This window comes from Cyprinodon tularosa, unplaced genomic scaffold (assembly GCF_016077235.1).
Source record: "Cyprinodon tularosa strain WSP-4 unplaced genomic scaffold, ASM1607723v1 ctg2, whole genome shotgun sequence".
Classification (NCBI taxonomy): Eukaryota; Metazoa; Chordata; class Actinopteri; order Cyprinodontiformes; family Cyprinodontidae; genus Cyprinodon; species Cyprinodon tularosa.
The window spans coordinates 287,596-308,640 of NW_024038733.1; the positions used below are offsets into that span (position 1 = coordinate 287,596).

The 21,045-nt window shown below is 37.9% G+C and overlaps 1 protein-coding gene across 1 annotated transcript; it reads left to right on the top strand.

The window, feature by feature from the left end:
* The first annotated feature begins 335 nt into the window (after window positions 1-335).
* Window positions 336-20,664, top strand: LOC119783151 (carcinoembryonic antigen-related cell adhesion molecule 5-like). The gene is made up of 14 exons (XM_038284513.1): window positions 336-415; window positions 541-621; window positions 4,823-5,101; window positions 5,255-5,521; window positions 5,767-6,051; window positions 6,915-7,181; window positions 11,979-12,257; window positions 12,411-12,677; window positions 13,131-13,415; window positions 15,635-15,723; window positions 17,187-17,364; window positions 18,855-19,133; window positions 19,251-19,517; window positions 20,473-20,664. The coding sequence occupies exons 1-14, from the start codon at window positions 370-372 to the stop codon at window positions 20,583-20,585; spliced, it is 2,982 nt and encodes a 993-aa protein (XP_038140441.1). The 5' UTR covers window positions 336-369; the 3' UTR covers window positions 20,586-20,664.
* Window positions 20,665-21,045: the final 381 nt, after the last annotated feature.

The window sequence follows — 21,045 nt, forward strand, 5'->3', positions numbered from 1 at the left end:
TTCAATTAGGTCATGACTTTTTGCATGCCTGCTCCACTCCATCCATCCCCCATAAGTTCCCTTTGTTAATAAAATCTCCAGTATCCTAATTATACTGCTCCACTCTAAATTTCTGCAGATTATTCCACAATCACACATTGACAGTTACCTACGAATTAAACCTTTTTGCACAATAGTTTAGCTGAAGGACAATGAGACAATCGAAGCTGTCCAGTGTTAATCATTAATAAATTAGTTTGACTAGACCTCTTAAGGACAAACACTTGGACTTCCTTGTGCTACTGTACTTAAATACCTCATAAAAGCCAACAACAGTCAAAAAGGGGAAAGAGATATCTACACTTCTATCTTATACTTCATAGAAGAAATATGAAAGCAGAAGCTACATTTCTTATTCTCCTTGCAACCATTGCAGGTGAGTTTTACTAAATGATAAGCAAAATAAAAACATTATTATGCTTTAGAAAAATATTTTATCACCCAGTCCATCACAGGCTGCAGAGGTGCAATGAATTATTTTTAAGTAACTGTATCCTCCAGGTTTATCTGAGGGAGCTGGTGTGCTACTACAAAACCCACTGAATGTATCTGTTGGGGAAGTGAGCATGCTGGACACATATGGTGAGTAATAGATTCAACACAATGCTTTACTTCTAAAGCCTACATCATTTATAACCAACTTTTTTACATTATCTATTAATTTCTCTTTTAATCTGTGTAAAATGTCTAAGATATTTTTGTATGAAGCTGACTAAAAACTTCTGTATTTGTATTAACTCTTATTAGTGTATTATCTACATTAATACATATTAACATAGAAGTGATTTTAACACACACATTAAGGAGCTGTTACATTTATTTTTCTTTTAGTCTATTATTTAAAAACAGATTGAAAAAACTGAAAAAAATAAACTCTTAACTTTTTAAAATCTTTCACTATCATAAGCAAAAAAATGAGTTACATCCCGAAAACCTTCCAATTTCACAATATTTCTATTAAATCATAAAAATATTTGCTTATCATGATAGCATTTTTAATAGGCTTAGTGGAATGTACGTCTCTTTATTTCACCAAACAAGTAAAAATTGTATCAGATTTTAGGATCGCATTGTAGGTTTAAAATTTCAATAAAGTTTAAAGAAAAGGTTTCAAAATGTATGACCATTAGAAATATGCTGTAAAAGTGCTGTAAAAAACATGCAGTAAAAATGTGGGAAAACATGTATATTTCATATATCTATTTTCATTGCACAAGTTATTGCCGTTGTAGTGTCGCATTAGTAGGTGCATGGATAAGAAGTTTAAGAAACAACTCAAAACTTACAAATCAGATCAGGAGCCCACATCAGCAAAGAGACAGTAAGCAAAATAAAGGACCCAGTAGAAAACAAAATCAAACTGGAGGCATGAGTAACACAGTAGCAGCCTTTCAAAATGGCCCTTCCCAGCCAAACGCCAGCCGAATGGCAGCCCACTTCTTTGCAACTCCCAGCAAAATCCTCTCCAACTTCCAGCCTCTGCAGTAACCCCCTCCTTCTCCTCGAGGTGCATTTTTTTTTTTTTATCTGACTTCACCCTTTCGCTGAATTACAGGGTCTGAACAGGAGATGATGCTTATCTTTAGATCTTAATGTCCATAAATCACGACAGAAAGAATATTTTAGTACAAAGATTAATGTTTAAAATGGAATTGTAAGGGACCAGCCAAGGACAACCTAAGGGCACATCAAGGAAAGTGGGGAAATTTTGAATGGCTATTACTGTAAATCGAAATGTGCAGACAATGGACATAATGAAGAGTTTCAGATGAAACCACTAAACTGGTGACCAAGGCTGAAGAGGAAAAAATTACCACGGCAGAAAGGGAGAAACAAGGAATAAACCAATATAATATATAGATTAAAAAAATGCAATAATCAAGATTAAAGAACTGACAAACTAAGGGCACAGAACCATCAAATTAAACTAAAAAAAAACAAATAGATCATCTCAAGACCTCCCATTTACCCAAAGGACGCCAGACCTATGTAGCCTGACAAGCCAGATTGATAATTTGTGAATGTGCCCACTTATCAAAGTTGGGCTTTAGCCAATCAGGAGTAAAAAAAAAAGGCCCTAGACAGACTCTTAGTCCTGAAGCCTGGTTGAGCAGAGTTCTCGTAGGTCGGAGACAAAGACAAACCTGGAGGCTGGCTGAGATGAGACATCATGGACCGGAATTTAGGAACCATGACCTATATGTTGGAGGCAAACAAAAAAAATTTGGCAACTGGCAGTAGTGAAGGCAATGACCTAGTAATAGGATGCAGCAAGGTTGTCTTGAGATCATATTTTATTCTGCATCGAACAGCAACTTTTTTTGTTAACAGAACCCAATATGTTGGTCCTGCTTAGAATCTGGCTATCTTCAAGGAAAAGTCCGGTCAGCAAGGAATAACCAAAGGGTCATTGTTTATACCTAAAACAAATACGTTCACAGTAATTTAATAAATTTAGTTAATCAGTAAAGATCAAAACAATATTTTTCGTTGCGATCTGAGTACTGAGTATGGGTTCCAGACATTTTTGCCCAGATATAGTAAACCCTCACTCCTGATATCTTCCAGCAGGGATGTTGCGGTGCAGTAAGCCAAAGGCCATTCTCCCTGCTTTAGAAGCAAAATCAATGGGAACTAATAGACACCCCTCCAATTAACAACAATTATTTAAGATTTTGAGAGGACTTCACCATTTAAATCCGCGAGAGCTATAGATAAATTGACAATGCCCGATTGCATGGGATTTGGATGTTGTAATGCATCGAGTAAAAGTGGGAAAAAAAATTAACATTTCACCTTTCCAATTCATGATCCACCATAAGTTCGTTGTTGGATTGCCAACTTGAACAGGGAGGATTTGCTGTCAAACCTCTGGCCAGAGAAAAAACACGTCATTCATCTGTTACTCTCTGCTTCGCATAGTGAACTGGTTGTCACCGTCATGGATAATAGCGTGTTATGAAAAACACAGGCACAGCACTAGGACTTGATCAACAGCCGATACCGCAGTGTGACGTCATAAACCGGTAGATGGCAGTAGTACTCTTTGACAAAAGTGGATGTCTCCGGTAAAGCGCATTCAAATGAAATTACTCTTAATTAAAAAGACTTATCATTTATTGAAAAGTATGTAATAATTTCATACTTAAAGTACTTTCAGAAGTTTGTATTCTGAATGTGACTGGACCATTCCTTTAAATCACCATCAACCATCAACTCAATTGTAAGCCAACTATACCTCAAAAACACTAATAACTAATAATCTGTCATCATATCAAATCATATTAGAACTCAGAATTTCCCGTTACCTTGTTAACATCCTCTGGCATTTCAAAACATGTTCTATCCTAGTATAAATCCACCATAACATGTTTTTTTTCATATTTAGTTTGTTTTATAAGAATGCCAAGTTTCTCAATTTATTTGCATCTTGCTGGGTGTTTTTCTTTTCTCTGTGTGTTTTTGGAGAGTCAACTGTTAAAGTTTCAGCTTGGTTTGACAGAATACTTAAAAGAAATTCAAACGATGACCTGCGCTGGAACCGACATGGTTACCAATAGGTCCTTTGGATCTATTTCATTCTTTTTTTTTTTTTTTTTACAACTGCTGCTTTACTAATTATTCAAAACCAATAAGGTGATAGCTTCAGTGCTATTGAGATAGGATCCCAGTTTTCATCTGCTAAATGTTTTTTTTTTTCACAACAATGAAAACACGCTGGGCCCCTCCTGGCCCCCTGGTAAATTTGGTCTAGGTCCACCACTGTTCCTCACCTTCACTAGACGTGGAGATACTTTAGTATATTCTGCTGTAAAATTTGTCTTATATTTTCGTTATTTCCTCGAAGATTGAACTTCTGCCATTTTACAGGATGCACAGCTTTGAGTGGTAACTAGGTAACTGCCGGAGAGTAACGCAAAAATTATCGGACTGATCCAATCAGCTCTCTGACAACCAATCACCTGGAATTCTCTGTGAATCGCTTTGGACAGATACGATGCACAGGTTTCACAAGTAACCTCCTCCCCGCGCTCTCTTGTTGTTTGTGCAATCTCAGTAGTTCTAATCCGCACATAGTGCACGAGTAATTGTATTGCCTGCCCGCTCTCATTCGCATAATAAAACATCACCTTGCATAGTCTATCTATATCAGGGAGACTCCTTCTTCTGGGAGACTTGGGATGTCTGTTAAAAATCCACGTTTATCTCGTCAGTTTTCATTATGGTCAAAAAAAAAAAAAAGGAGCATCAAATAATTTTGCCATCTTCAACGTTGACGAAAACAATACGGTTCAGATGAATCATAAACTTGAGGGCATGATTGTATCTCCTTGGCGGGCAGGCCGTCAAGATGGAGTGGTTCCAGTTAACTTCTTTGGAGAGTAGATTGCAGAGTAGTTCTCAGAATAGGGAACTGAAAATAACACAGGGATTAATAGGGACATGAAGTATTTCCAACTGCTCAAAGAGGCAGAGAGCTACCATTTGTATAACACTTCGGCAAAGAGTGACTGGCTCACTGCAATACTCACTGCCATTGTCATGTATATAGACAGTTTGAAAATCACATATTTATAATATAATGGATGGAAGACACATTATCCGCTATCCTGTATTAGCTTGCCATCAAGGTTGTCAATACCTAGTTGATTTTATAATTTCATTCACTGCCAAATGAGTTGTAAGCGTGCATATAAATGGAGCTGAATTATTTTTTTCTCATCTTTGTTGTCCTCTTTGGGAGCTTAAAACAAACAACATGAACATTTTTTTAAACCAACAGAACCAGTCTCCAATGTAGTAGTAACTCCACAGAGTTTGGAGTTGATTGAATTCCACAGACCTGGTAGTCTGTCTTGCTCCTCCTCTGGATCATCTCTCACCTTCGTCTGGATGAATGGCAGCTCTCAGATTACAGCGGGTGGTGGACTTCAGATTACTGATGGAGGATCCACTCTGACTTTCTCCGGTATCTCCCGCTATCACCATGGTACATATAGGTGCCGTGTTTCCAATCCTGTGAGTTCTGGCATCAGCGATCCAGTTAGCGTCTTTGTGAGCTGTGAGTAGTTGAAAAATGGACACATGATCAATTCAAAATACAAAAAAAAATGTTTTTAGTGAATTAATAACAGTTTACTGTTTGCTTTGATTGAGATGCACGTATTGCAATAACTCAAAAACTAACCTTACTTTCTGTTTCCTATACAATTAGATGGTCCAGAGAAGATGAGACTGAAATTTTCACCTGAAGAAGAATTCTATGAAAAAGGAACAGATATTTACCTCTCCTGCTCGGCTGAGTCTCAGCCTCCCCCAGAATATACGTGGTATTGGCGTGGGGTTCCCCTGTCCCATCGTGAACCGGTGCTTAACCTGACAAACATTCAGACAAATCAGAGTGGGATCTACATCTGCCAGGCCAGAAACAGCAAAACTTCCAACTTTATAAATTCTTTTCGATTGCCTATTTTTGTGTATGGTAAGTCTGAAAAAGTGTCCTTTAAAATACTTATTTTTTTATATAATAAATTATTAATCAATCAAGTTATCTATCTATCTATCTATCTATCTATCTATCTATCTATCTATCTATCTATCTATAGCTATTTCTCAAACTGACAACAATATTCAATATCTTAGAAATTATTTTGATAATTTTATTACAACTTTGCTCTTATTTGTACTTATCACTCTATCTACCGTATTCTAATGTTTCACCCACAGAGCGAATCTCTAATGTCACAGTAACCCCAGACAGTGTGGACTTGGTTGAGTTTAGCAGTTCTGTTCACCTTTCCTGCTCTTTTGCTGGATTTCATAAATTGATATACTGGATGAATGGCAGCTCTGAGGTTACAAGGAGTGACAGAGTTCAGATCAGCATATCTGATGGGGTATCCACTCTGACTATGGCAAATGTGAGCCGCTATGACCATGGATCATACTGGTGTAAAGTGATTAATTACATCAGTGATGACAGAAGTGAGCCTGTAAATGTCTTCATCAGCTGTGAGTAATTAATCGAAATGCTTTCCTTCAGTGAAAATTAACATTTTAAATCAGATATATAATAAATAAGGCCAAGATCCCAGGAGTTGGAAACAATTTGCTCTATGATGTTGTGTTTGCAAGGGTGGGGGACAACCTTTAATAACACATTTCTTTATCTCAACTCCACTTGACTGCTGAAGAGGACATTATAACGGTGTTGGTCAAGCAACCCTTGCCCCTTATTATAAAAGTTTGTTGATTGTTTTTCTCTTACACACAGGCCAGAGCACATTTCATCGATCTTGTCCCCTGTCTTTTATTCCTTGCTTATCTTTTAGCTGACCCAAGATCTATAATTAGAAACTTAGAAAATATATTGCTATTCAGTTGTGACTTCCAAACTGGATAACCTCCTGAATTTCATTTTTGAATTGGAGATCATGGTTTCATGTTTCTCTTTTAAAAACATAGCAATAGCACTGAGCCCAGTTTAAGTCAATACCCTCCTTATATTAATTTTGTTTTACGTCTTGTTTTAAGCAATGCTTATCTAGATTTTTTTTCAACATAATTTTATCTAGACTTGCTGTTTTTAAAAATGATCTTTATAAATAAATTGTATTTATATATATAAGTTTGACATTAATTAGATATAAAGGTCAAAGGTAGAAAATAGTAGATGACAACATTGTTTTTCTATAAACTGAAATTGATAGATTTTTTGTTTTTAAACCTGAATTAACACATAGGCTGCAAGGGTGGAATCAAAGCATTGTCTTGTTAATGAGAGCTGTAATGCAACATTGTGTTAAGGATGGAAACACATTATAGGAGATATCTTACCCTTTCTCATATAAATTAAACTACTTTTATTGTCTCAGATGGCCCAGAAAGCACACAGTTGGAGATCTCTCCATTAAATGAAAACCATGAAGAAGGTGTAAACATCCAGCTTATCTGTTCAGCGGAGTCTAGACCTTCTGCTCAGTTTCACTGGTTTCTGAATGGAGCTTTGCTGCCTAATACTGGATCAGAGCTCAGACTGATGAACATTCAGGCAAGTCAGAGTGGAAACTACAGCTGTCAGGCATTTAACAGCAAAACTCTGAGATATCAAACTTCTCGACCGACAGCCTTGTCTGTACTTGGTAAGTCAGGTAACATTTTTATATATAAAAAATATGTAACTGTTGGGGGGGGGGCATGCTGGACAGATAGGCTTCAAAAGCCTACATTGTTGTGATCCACTGTGTTATATGTCTAAGATATTTTTGTATGAAGCTGACTAAAAACTTATTTATGTATATTAACTTATATCAGTGTATTATCCACATTAATACATAATAACATAGAAGTGATTTTAAAACACGCACTAATGTGCTGTTAAATTTATTTTTTTTTCTTTCATTTTATTATTTAAAAACAGATTGAAAAAACTGATAAAAATATGATCTAACTCTTAACTTTTGAAAGTATTTCACTATCATAGGCAAAAACATTAGTTACATCCTGAAAACCTTCCCATTTCACAATATTTCTATTAAATCATAAAAATATTTGCTTATCCTGATTGCATTCTTCAATAGGATCATTACATAGAGTTATTGCACAGGGTTTCTGGTATTATATAGGGAGATATTTATATCTATCTATTTTGGACTGGGTGTCAAATATAGAGAAACCGGTTATTGCACAGGGTATCAAACAGTAATTGCACATTATAAATTGCACAAATTATTGCCATTGTAGCATCACATTTGTAGGTGCATGTAGGATAAGGGGCTTAAGAAACAATTATAAACTTACAAAATCAGATAAGGGGCATACATTAGCTAAGAGATAGTAAGCAAAATAAAGCACCCAGTGAAAACAAAAGCAAACTGAAGGCATGAGTCATAAATTGACACGTGCAGATAATGGATGTAATGAAGAGTTTCAGGTGAAACCAATAAACTGGTGACACAGGCTGAGGGGGAAACAATAAACAGGTCAGAAATGGAGAAACCAATATAATATCTGGATTAAAAAAAAACCAAATGTAATAAACATGATGAAAGAACTAACTAACTAAGGGGACAGGACCATCAAATGAAATTTAGTGGATCATCTCTCATCTCCCACTTACCCAAAGGGGATACTGAACGCCATATCTAAGTAACTTAGCAAGCAAGATTGATAACTTTGGCGAAGCAATGTGCCTGCTTATCAGAGTTGGGCTTTAGCCAATCAGGAGAAAAAAGGGGCCCTGGACATAGGCAGACTTTTAGGTCTGAAACCTGGTTAAGCAGAGTTCTTAAAGACAATCATGGAGCCTGGCTGAGTTGAGACATCATGGACTGGAATTAAGGAACCATGACCTATATGCAGGAGGCAAACACAAAGACCTGGCAACTGGCAGTGAGGAAGGCAGGGACTAAGTGACAGGATACAGCAAGGTTGTGGATACTTTGGGAAGCGACATTTAGAAAGGAGTCTTGGAGGTCAACGTCACTCTAGTAGTCTTGGGGGTCGAAGCTGGCAAAAAAAGTCTTGCAGGTTCATTGGAATCCTGGGGGTTGCAGTTGGAAACCCAGAAGGATGGCCATGGCAGAGTGAGAGGTCTTGGAGGCTGGCTTGGAGTTTGAAAGTTCCTTGGTAGAGGCAGAGGTCTGGGAGCTTGAGAGGCTCTAGATTGAGTTCCAAAAGATTGTTCTCGGCCATAAGTCTGGACATTTTGGCTTCTGCCTAAGGTCTGGAGACTTTAAGGTATAGTGGAGGATGTTCTTTTTTGGGGTGGATCATCAAGATAAGTGGTCCTCTTAATTGCCAGTCATTCTGCTGATATGTTTACGCAAGGCCGTCGTATTTGCTCGTCCATTTTCACTTACTAGTGATGAGTCTGACATAGGGGGGAAATTCCAAAATTTTCTTTTGGAAAGTACCGTAAGCTTGTATGAGCAATGCAAACAGCAAATTTTAAACAGATTGTGCACAACGAGAAATTGGCTTGTGCATGCTCTTGCATGTGTTTAATAGGCGTTTCTTTTCAGCAGGTACAGAGTTGTGCATGTGCCTTTATGAACACACCGGTTGCATATGACTTTTTTTAATCCCAGATCCAATTTTTTCCATGTCACACTGTCCGTGTGTAAAGAGGCTCCGACTAGGCAGGGTTAGTAGATCTGTGCAGATTTTTTAACTTCCCTGTGCCACAGGAATTACCACAATGTCCAACATTTGACTTGGGCAGATTCTGAAAAGTTATTAATATGGCCTGGGCAAACACACACGCGCCACTTCATTTTTAAAACATATAAATATAAAAAATATAACCGCAGATGTCTGGGGGACAGTGATTCGCCTAGATGTTATAAATGCTGGTGTACCATAAATGATAAATTATGAACAGCTTAGTTTTTGCCATCAAGTCGTTTGCCCATAGGAAGACGTTACTTGGATATAAACTAACGGAATATCTTCAGAACGGCTCCAAATGACACAATACTCACATGGCTGAGTAGAACATGATGTAATAACGTAAAATCAAGGTGCCCAAAAATAATCTCACTTGCACATGAACCTTGGAAATAAACCTGAAACTAACAAAATGTTATGATGGGTTCACTAGTGAGACCCAATTATGCAGAACACCACGGAGACGGAAACTGAAGTAAAAGGTTTAACAAATTTTTATTGTCACAAGCACAGAGTTAATCACAGGTTCTGGTTCAGGCCTGGGGAAACTGGTTCACTGGAGTCTGCGTGGGAGACAGTTCAGTTAGCGTTTGCGCAGAGGAGTTTAATTCTGACAGTTTCAGATTTGTACCTTGAGGGTTCTTGGTTAAAGCCTTGAGAGGGAAACTGTTGGGTCCAGAGATAGTTTGTTCAGCAGAGTCCGTTAACTGCTTCAGCGTCTTACTTCTTGAGAGTGAGCTGACCTTGGCTTTGAGTTTCCAGCTCTTGGTCCAGAGCTGCATGGAAATCCAGAGAGAGGCTTCAGGTTTGGCTAAGAGGGCAGGCTCGGCAGGTTAAGCTCTTCCTGAGCTTCACAGGAGAAAAACAGGTTTCCTGGAAGACAGAGACAAAGGTTAGAATCCAGTCTGGATTCAAAAGTCAGCAAAGGTTCTCAGAGATACTAGGCTTAGGTGCTAACCAACTGGATCAACACTGCGGCGTTGAGGCAAGGTCTGAAGACAGCTTAAATACTGTGGATCCTCTGATGATGGAATGAGCTCCAGCTGTGCAGGAGGCTCGACTCAGGAGGATCCACGGCGGACTCTGCTGGAGGAAGGTGGTACTTCTCCAGCTCCCAACACAAAACTGACAGACAGGACACAAACAGGATTCAAACGGGGAACAAACAGAAAGCAAACAATGATCTGGACATGATAGCTGTGTCATGATGGGTTTCTTAGAGTAAGCCCAAAATGCAGAACACACACAGGGAACTGGGTAAAAGTCCAAAAGAGTTTATTGAAACACAAACACAAGGATAATAAATGAGTTCTGAAACAGGGTTGGACTGGTTAACTGAAGTCTTGACAGGGACTGAGACTGTTGGTTAGCAGAGTTCATGTGAAGCTAAGCATCTAGCTTCAGGCTTAGCATAGCAGGCCTTGATCTGAGCTTCCAGCTCACTGCAGAGAACAACAGGGAATATCCACATAGGATTCATCAAGGTTGAGCTTCCAGCTCTTAGCAGAGAACAACAGGGAACATCCACATAGGATCCTTCAGGGTGAATCCACATAGGAACCTTCAGGTTGGCTCACCAGGGCAGATTGGCAGGTTAAGCTCTCGTAGAGCTTCAGGCCTGAGACTGGTTCCTGTGATGCAGCTCTCCCAGAGCTTCAGACCAGAGACTGGGTTCCAGTGAGGCAGCTCCTCCTGAGCTTCAGACCAGAGACAGGTTTCCAGTGAGGCAGCTCCTCCAGAGCTTCAGACCAGGAACAGGTTTCCTGTGAGGCACAGACAAAGAAGAGATTAGAATAAGATCTCACACTAGGGACATCCAAGGTTCAGTCTTTAACAGAAGGCTTAGGAAGCTAACCAACTAAGATCAACACTGCGGCATGGAAGCAAGGTCAGGCAGGAGCTTATAAAGGAGAGGTCTTCTGATGAGAGGATTAGCAACAGGTGTGCAGGAAGGTCCCAGCTCCAGAAGACCCACGGCGCACTCTGCTGGAGACAGGGGGTAATCTCCAGATCCCCACAGTAACTCCAGCCCTAAGGGAAAATAGCAAAGAGCAGAAGGGGATCCTCGGCGCCCTCTGGTGGGCAAGCCTGAGGATCCCAACAAGCTGTAACTGACGCCAATATAAGGGAAACTGGCAGGTGGATGAAAGGAGTGATTAGGAGCTGGACAGAACTAGGCAGGTGAGTAAAATGAGCAATTAGGGCCAGCTATCAGAGCAGATCAAGATACCTGGGCAGGCAGGCCATGAAGATGGAGCAGTTCCAGTTCAGTAGATGAATCCAGTTAACTTCTTTGGGTTGAATCAGGAGAGTAGTTCTGCAGAGGGGTTCTCAGAACAGGGAACAGAAAATAACACAAAGATTAATAGAGACATGAAGTATTTCCAACTGCTCAAAGAGGCTGAGAGTTGCCATGTGTGTAAGACTTCGGCAAAGAGTGACTGGCTCACTGCAATAATCACTTCCATTGTCTTGTATATAGACAGTTTGAAAATCACATATTTATAATATGACGGATGCAAGACACATTATATTCTACCATTTGTATTAGCTTGCCATCAATGTTGTAAATACCTGGTGGTTTATTTTTATAATTTCATTCACTGCCATAATTTGAGACCTTTGAAATCATAGCTCAGGAACTTTTAGAATCTTTTTAAAATTCAGTTGTAAGCATGCATATAAATGGAGCTGAATTATTTTTTTCTCGTCTTTGTTGTCCTCTTTGGGAGCTTAAAACAAACAACATGAACATTTTCTTAAACCAACAGAACCAGTCTCCAATGTAGTAGTAACTCCACAGAGTTTGGAGTTGATTGAATTCCACAGACCTGGTAGTCTGTCTTGCTCCTCCTCTGGATCATCTCTCACCTTCGCCTGGATGAATGGCAGCTCTCAGATTACAGCGGGTGGTGGACTTCAGATCACTGATGGAGGATCCACTCTGACTTTCTCCGGTATCTCCCGCTATCACCATGGTACATATAGGTGCCGTGTTTCCAATCCTGTGAGTTCTGGTATCAGCGATCCAGTTAGCGTCTTTGTGAGCTGTGAGTAGTTGAAAAATGGACACATGATCAATTCAAAATACTACAAAAATAGTTCTATAGTAAATAACAGTTTACTGTTTGCTTTGATTTAGAGATAAACATATTGCAATAACTCAACAAACTAACCTTACTTTCTGTTTCCTATACAATTAGATGGTCCAGAGAAGATGAGACTGAAATTTTCACCTGAAGAAGAATTCTATGAAAAAGGAACAGATATTTACCTCTCCTGCTCGGCTGAGTCTCAGCCTCCCCCAGAATATACGTGGTATGGGCTTGGGGTTCCCCCGTCCCATCGTGAACCGAAGCTTAACCTGACAAACATTCAGACAAATCAGAGTGGGATCTACATCTGCCAGGCCAGAAACAGCAAAACCTCCAACTTTATAAACTCTTTTCGATTGCCTATTTTTGTGTATGGTAAGTCTGAAAAAGTGTCCTTTAATATAGATTTTTTAAAATAATAAATCAATAATCAAAAAAAGGGTTAAATTTGTTTAAGATGAGGATTTTATAACTTCTTGGTATAGCTTCTTTCTGAAGCCAGAAAATTATGGTTAAAACTGGCTTAAAAAACAAAAGAGAGAAATAAATAAATGATTTTATAAGGTTCAAGACCATCGACCATTTATTATTGACTGAAAATGCAGGCAGGTTTTTAAAAGCCAAGATAAAAGCAGATGTTTTGGAAGATGTCATGTTTTATGGCTTCTTTTCCTTTTTTTTTTGTTATTGGTATAAATCAAGTTATCTATCGCTATTTCTCAAACCGACAGCAATATTCAAACTGTTAGAAATTATTTTGATAATTTTATTACAACTTTGCTCTTATTTGTACTTACCATTCTGTCTATTCTAATGTTTCACCCACAGAGCGAATCTCTAATGTCACAGTAAGCCCAGAGAGTGTGGACTTGGTTGAGTTTAGCAGTTCTGTTCACCTTTCCTGCTCTTTTGCTGGATTTCATAAGGCGATATACTGGATGAATGGCAGCTCTGAGGTTACAAGGAACGACAGAGTTCAGATCAGCATATCTGATGGGGTATCCACTCTGACTATGGCAAATGTGAGCCGCTATGACCATGGATCATACTGGTGTAAAGTGATTAATTACATCAGTGATGACAGAAGTGAGCCTGTGAATGTCTTCATCAGCTGTGAGTAATTAATCGAAATGCTTTTCTTCAGTGAAAATTAACATTTTAAATCAGATACAGTGGGGCAAAAAAGTATTTAGTCAGCCACCAATAGTGCAAGTTCTCTCACTTAAAAAGATGAGAGAGGCCGGTAATTTTCTTATAGATTTACCTCAACTATGAGAGACAAAATGAGAAAAAAAATCCAGAAAATCACATTGTCTGATTTTTAAAGAATTTATTTGCAAAATATGGTGGAAAATAAGTATTTGGTCAATAACAAAAGTTCATCTCAATACTTTGTTATATACCCTTTTTTGGCAATGACAGAGATCAAACATTTTCTGTAAGTCTTCACAAGGTTTTCACACACTGTTGCTGGTATTTTGGCCCATTCCTCCATGCAGATCTCCTCTAGAGCAGTGATGTTCTGGGGCTGTCGCTGGGCAACACGGACTTTCAACTCCCTCCAAAGATTTTCTATGGGGTTGAGATCTGGAGACTGGCTAGGCCACTCCAGGACCTTGAAATGCTTCTTACGAAGCCACTCCTTCGTTACCCGGGTGGTGTGTTTGGGATTATTGTCATGCTGAAAAACCCAGCCATGTTTCATCTTCAATGCCCTTGCTGATGGAAGGAGGTTTTCACTCAAAATTTGACGATGCATGGCCCCATTCATTCTTTCCTTCACACAGATCAGTCGTCCTGGTCCCTTAGCAGAAAAACAGCCCCAAAGCATGATGTTTCCACCCCCATGCTTCACTGTAGGTATGGTGTTCTTTGGATGCAACTCAGCATTCTCTCTCCTCCAAACACGATGAGTAGAGTTTTTACCAAAAAGTTCTATTTTGGTTTCATCTGACCATATGATATTCTCCCAGTCATCGTCTGGATCATCCAAATGCTCTCTAGCAAACTTGAGACGGGCCTTGACATGTACTGGCTTAAGCAGGGGGACATGTCTGGCACTGCAGGATTTGAGTCCCTGGCGGCGTAGTGTGGTACTGATGGTAGCCTTTGTTACTTTGGTCCCAGCTCTCTGCAGGTCATTCACTAGGTCCGTCCGTGTGGTTCTGGGATTTTTACTCACCGTTCTTGTGATCATTTTGACCCCACGGGGTGAGATCTTGCGTGGAGCCCCAAGTCGAGGAAGATTATCAGTGGTCTTGTATATTTTCCATTTTCTAATAATTGATCCCACAGTTGATTTCTTCACACCAAGCTGTTTACCTATTGCAGATTCAGACTTCCCAGCCTGGTGCAGGTATATAATTTTGTTTCGGGTGTCCTTTGACAGCTCTCTAGTTTTGGCCATGGTGGAGTTTAGAGTGTGACTGTTTGAGGTTGTGGACAGGTGTCTTTTATACTGATAACGGGTTCAAACAGGTGCCATTAATGAAGGTAACGAGTGGAGGACAGAGGAGCCTCTTACAGAAGAAGTTACAGGTCTGTGAGAGCCAGAAATCTTGCTTGTTTGTAACTGACCAAATACTTATTTTCCACCATATTTTGCAAATAAATTCATTAAAAATCAGACAATGTGATTTTGTGGATTTTTTTTTTTCTCATTTTGTCTCTCATAGTTGAGGTATATCCATGATGAAAATTACCGGCCTCTCTCATCTTTTTGAGTGGGAGAACTTGCACTATTGGTGGCTGACTAAATACTTTTTTGCCCCACTGTATATGATAAGAAGTGAGGCCAAGATCCCTGAAATTGGAAACAATTTGAAAATATATTGCTATTCCATTGTGACTTCCAAACTGGGAAATCTCCTGAATTTCATTTTTAAATTAGAGATCATAGATTCCTGTTACTCTTTTAAAACTGTCATATTCAATAGCACTTGGCCCTGTTTAAGTCAATACCCTCTTTATATTTATTTGTTTTTCGTCTTGTTTTATGCCATTTTATATAGACTTTTTTTAACATAATTTTATCTCGCTGCTATTAAAAATGATCTTTATCTAAATTGTATTTGGATATAAAAGTTTGAGATTAATTGGATCAAAGATCAAAGGTTGAAAAATGTAGAAGACAACATTGTTTTTCTACAAACTAAAATTGTTCGATTTTTTTTTTTCTAAACCTGAATGAACAGATAGGCTGCAAGGGTGGAAGACAATGTTTATCACCTGTTGATGAGACTTTGCTTTAAGGATAGCAGCACATGAGAGAAGATATTTTACCCTTTAGTTCTCACATAAATAAAAGTACTTTGTGGATTTTGTCCTCTCAGATGGCCCAGAAAACACACAGTTGGAGATCTCTCCATCAAATGAACACCATGAAGAAGGTGTAAACATTCAGCTTGTCTGTTCATCGGCAGTGATGGGCAGTAGCGCCGCTACATGTAGCGAAGCTATTAGTTTAACTACATTTTCAAGTAGCTTGACCGTAGCGTCGCTGCTTTATTTATCAAGTAACTTTCCTGTAGCGACGTTATTGTTTTGATCAAGTAGCGACGTAGCGTCCACAAACGCTACAAAATCCAGGGCAAAACTAAGAAATGAAACCAGGTTTTCTATTTCTAAACAACAATCAGCCACAAAACTACTGTAAATAGCAGTTTCAGCTGACGCTTTATAAGTGGCGTAGTAGCACAGGCACACTCCGTAGGGTTAAACAAGCGCACCTTTTCCGAGGCTGTCGTTCTATTGGCTGGAAAGGTTGCTAGGCAACGATCCAACTGCAGTCTGAGAGAGCAAAACAAATCCGCAAGCAGAGCGTAACTGAGACCCGTGCAGAGCGCGGTTTGTGCGCGAAGAGATGGAGGCAAGCGAGAGGAAAAAATATCTGTGATAATATAGAAAATATCTGTTTAAATCTGAGAGAAGAAACAAAGATTTTTGAGAGAAGAGAAAATATTTGAGAGAGAGCGCATGTTTTGAGTGTGAGCATTATAAGTTTTGAGTGCAAGAAGATGAAATTCTTTTCTCTAATTGAAGTTATGTGCTCTTGCATTATGGCAGGATAATTCTCCCATATCTATGTGCCACTAAGATACTCTAATTAGAGAGCAGTAATGAAACTTCGATATTGTATTTTCATGGCCTAGTTTACCTGACAGGATGTTTACATAAATCTGTTTTTAGGCTGTGCACAGATAACATTTTTTATGGAGGAACAGCTCTACCGTATATAAAATAAATAAATAAATGCTCAATAAATAAATAAATAAGCATTCAATTAATTGCCTCCAAAAATACAATGAATAAATATGTAGGTAGAAATTAAATTATATGGTGAGTCATATATATATGTATCTCTTAATTAGCTTCTTTATTTTTTCACCTTCTTTTGTAAACAGTTTTGTTTGTTACTTGAATCAACTGTTTAATTGAGGTCTTTTGTAGGGTTTTGTTTTCCCTAGAGATGTCCATTGAATGCAAACTCATAGCCATGTCTCGATGTGTAGAACACTACACGGTACCTTTAATTTGGTTCTAATAACAGCAGATTGTTTACTAGTTTGTCTACTAGTAATTAATTCAGTTTTTATTTTAATATGCTGATCATAAAGCAATGTTTACACTGTGTTATGCCATTGGCTGATCTTTAATAAATATTTTAACCAGTGTATCAGACTCATTTTGAATTAATATTAGGTTGGTACAACGTTAAGTAGCTTCTGATGTAGTTAAGCTACTTTTAACACATTAGTGTAACTTAGCTTGCTATTATTCTTTAGGTGGTAGCTTTGGCGTAGTGAAGCTTAATTTATTGTTGAGTAACTGATAGCTTAGCTCACTACAATGGACAAGTAGCTTGCCCAACACTGTTCATCGGAGTCTAGACCTTCTGCTCAGTTTCACTGGTTTCTGAATGGAGCTTTGCTGCCTAATACTGGATCAGAGCTCAGATTGATGGACATTCAGGCAAGTCAGAGTGGAAACTACAGCTGTCAGGCATTTAACAGCAAAACTTTGAGATATCAAACTTCTGAGCCCTCAGCTGTGTCTGTACTCGGTAAGTCTAGATAACATTTTTACATATAAAGGTGGGTTTCCTCAAGTCTTCAGGTCTCTTATTTGTAAAATAAAGTTATTTTTAATCATATGTGAAATGATAACACCTCAGGACGGAAGGCCTCTTTACCTACGAAAAGATATTTCAAGGGTTTATCTTGTAACAAAATGTCACCCGTATCAGTATATACAGTATATGAAACAGATGTTAAGGAAGAAATTATTCTAAAATAGTTAACTTTGGAAAAAGGTTGGCTTTCTCTCTTCCTTTCCCAGGTCTGCTCGGCGAGCTGCGTGTGGCCCCCAAGGAAAACCAGCAAGGCGTGTGGACGTCACAGAATTACAGAGTTTAATCCAATATAAGACAATGCATAAACTTAGAAATAAGACAATGCACAAACTTACACCAGAAACTGCAGAACAACAGAGACATACATTCAATTACCTGACATAAATGGAGAGAAGAAAGAAAGCAAAGACGTACAAAGACATCTTTGGAGAGTTGCAAGAGCAAATCTGATTTGTTACTTCTGTGTAGAAAGCTTTATCCTCTTGTATTTAATTTATTCACATAAGGCGTACCTTTGCTCCTCCAACCGGGAGCTCTCTCTGACACTCAGAAAAATTTGGAGCTTCACCTAATTTACTGCAAACATCTGGGGTCATTTGCTTCTTTGTTTTAACAAGAAAAAGCGGAAAGCCTGTCTTGGCATCTAGAATTCTTAAAGTCATAAAACACAAGATAAGCTTTCACAGAATCGGTGTGGAATGCGGGGGGCCTCTTTCCTGATTCAGTTTCACACCATCCCAGATGTTTATTCTGGAAGACTTTTGACCTTCTGTAAACCAGGGAGAAATCTCTCCTCCAGGCTCAAATAATGTTCGCCCCCAGGAGATACTCATTTATGGCCTGGTGCTTTAAATACTTACCCATCAATAGTTTAGTTTTAAATCATTAAAACAACCTTGTTCAAAATTAAGAAATATGGTCAAAATGAGAGTGTTCAACATACCTTTTACACATGGTATAAGATTAACTGTATTAAAAACTAAAAATAATCATTTTTCTTCAACACAGACTAGTTTGATGTTGTTTTGAACAGTTCAGAAATATTTTTTTTTAACCAATGGTTTCAAACTCCATTGCTTAAGGGCAAATGTTCGGCACCTTATAGATTTGTCCCTGCTAAAACAGACCTGATTCTAATGTGAGCTCACTAAGAGAGCTTTCAGACCTTAACTTAATGTTAGTGAGATAGTTTGATTCAGGAAGGGTAGGGAATTGACATATGTAAAAGCTGTATGAGAATGGCCCTCAAGAATTTGATTTTAAAACCCTGTTAAAGCTTTTAAAACTTACTATAATAAACTGTTAATAAGCAGTGAACGCATTGTGAATGATGTCTGAACTGCTTTTTGTAAGTGATTTAATCCAAATATGATTTAATTGAGATTTGCTAAGTAAACCTGAATCCATGTTCTTACCAACAGCACGTGTTTCCAATGTTATGGTGAAATCAAACAGCAAAGACTGCATTGAATTCAACAGTACTGTCAGTGTGTTCTGCTCTGCATCTGGATATTCTCCTAATTTCCAGTGGATGAACAGCAGCTCTAAGGTCATAGCTGATGACAGAGTTGAGATCACTGAAGGAGGATCCACTCTGACCATCCTGAATGTGACCCGCTTTGATTTAGAGCTACTGAGGTGTCACGTGTTCAATTACTTCAGTGAAGTCTTTAGTGATCCAGTAAACCTCTCAATGTATTGTGAGTTTTTTGTAATTTGATTTAATGCATATTGTCATCTAGTAAATATTTATATAAGAAATCAATATATATTTATTTACTATGTTGGACTATTTTTTTTCACTCTACAAATTACAGATGGCCCAGAAAAAGTGTCACTGACGATTTCACCAACTGAAAAATATTTCAAGGAGGGTTCTGATATACACTTGTCCTGCTCAGCAGACTCCAGACCTGCTGCCGAGTTTCAGTGGTTTCTGAATACAAATCTCTTGTCTCATTTTGGATCAGAACTCAGACTTACAGATGTTAAAATGAGTGATAGTGGAAGCTACAGCTGCCAGGTCTTTAACAGTAAAACTTTGAGATATCAAAAATCTCAGCCTGTTGCCATCTCTGTAGTAGGTAAGTCTGGATAATAGGATTGGTACTGTTATGAGTATGTTAAAAAATGTTGTATGCATTTAACTTGTGGAGTGAAAACAGCAAAGGAGGTATTTCATATACAGTTGCTCTCAAAATTAAATACAGTTTTTGGGCTATTTTTCAAAACATTTTTTTACTGATGACATGATTAGTGATTAAATGAATTTACTCTAATACAACTGTGTATACTCTTTAGAACCATAAAGATTATGGAAATTTAAAAAAAATACTCTGATTAGAAGTATTACATTAACATATGGTACCTTGGTGATTTTAACATTACATGCACATAAGTTGATACGGATGCGTCTGACTGGCTGAAATGAATGTTCTGGAATGGCCATTTCTGTCTTGGGAGATCTCTACCATGCAGTCCATGCAAGACAACAAAGGAATTCACAGAATTTATAGACTTCTTGTGAAAAAGAATATGCAGCTTTACCGTGAAAAGGAATAACAATAAGCCTCATCTACAATTAACAATAATACAAGCTGCCATTAACACTGAAGGGGACAATACACAATATGGAGAAGTGGTGTATTTCAACGTTTGATCAGGATAATTTGAATTTCATTTGTCATTATTACTTAAACATTATTTTGAAAATAATGAGCTTTAAGAAACAATTAATCAATATACAATAAAAATGTTTGTTATATTTTATGAAACATGCCCCCCAAACTCTACAATTCAAACAGGGCAATTAAACATTTGGGTAAAACTGCATTAAGTTTGCCATCTTTAAATGACCCAAGGTTTTCTTTCATATTTGCATATCAAATATTCTTGCCCATTATTTAAAGTTTAACTCTGATCTTTAACTCTCATCTGGCAAAAAAACAAGTTGTGTTTTGTTGTAATACTCTTAAGTATTTTGACAAGGATTATTTTCCAGAAAACTAATATTTTTTGTTGAACATCTTTTATTTTCAGAATATGAACATGAAGGTCTCTCAGGGAGCGCCATTGCTGGAATAGGAATGTCTTGTCGAATAGTTTTTGTTTCAGGAGTGGCTGGAAGCATCTTTATTATTAATAGCCTGTAAGTGTGAGATGAAGTGTTTTTAAGCTAACATGATTTAAATACAAATATTTTTAACTTGTAAAATTGCACTGAAAACATTGTACAACCATTATAATGTTGATTAAAAAAATTAAAATGTAAAAACTCACTTCCTGTGTTGCTTGATCACTAAAAAGTGTGATGTATTTGGTGACGGATATCAGACATTCAATACAGCAATTCAACAGTAAATTTCTGTTGTTGGCATTAATGCACCATACGGTACTAGTTAACCACCATAATGCAGAAAAGTAGAACAGCTAGTGGATGAGCTCAAGGTCAAACTGGTTCAATGTGTTACAATTAATTGTAATTAAGGAGATGAACAAAAGGTTTTAAAAAAAAATGAAAGCGTGATATGAAAAAAGAAATAAAACAAATGCAACTATAGAATGCAACTATAAAAAATGCAACTATAGAAAAAAAACTGTAGGATGAAGAGC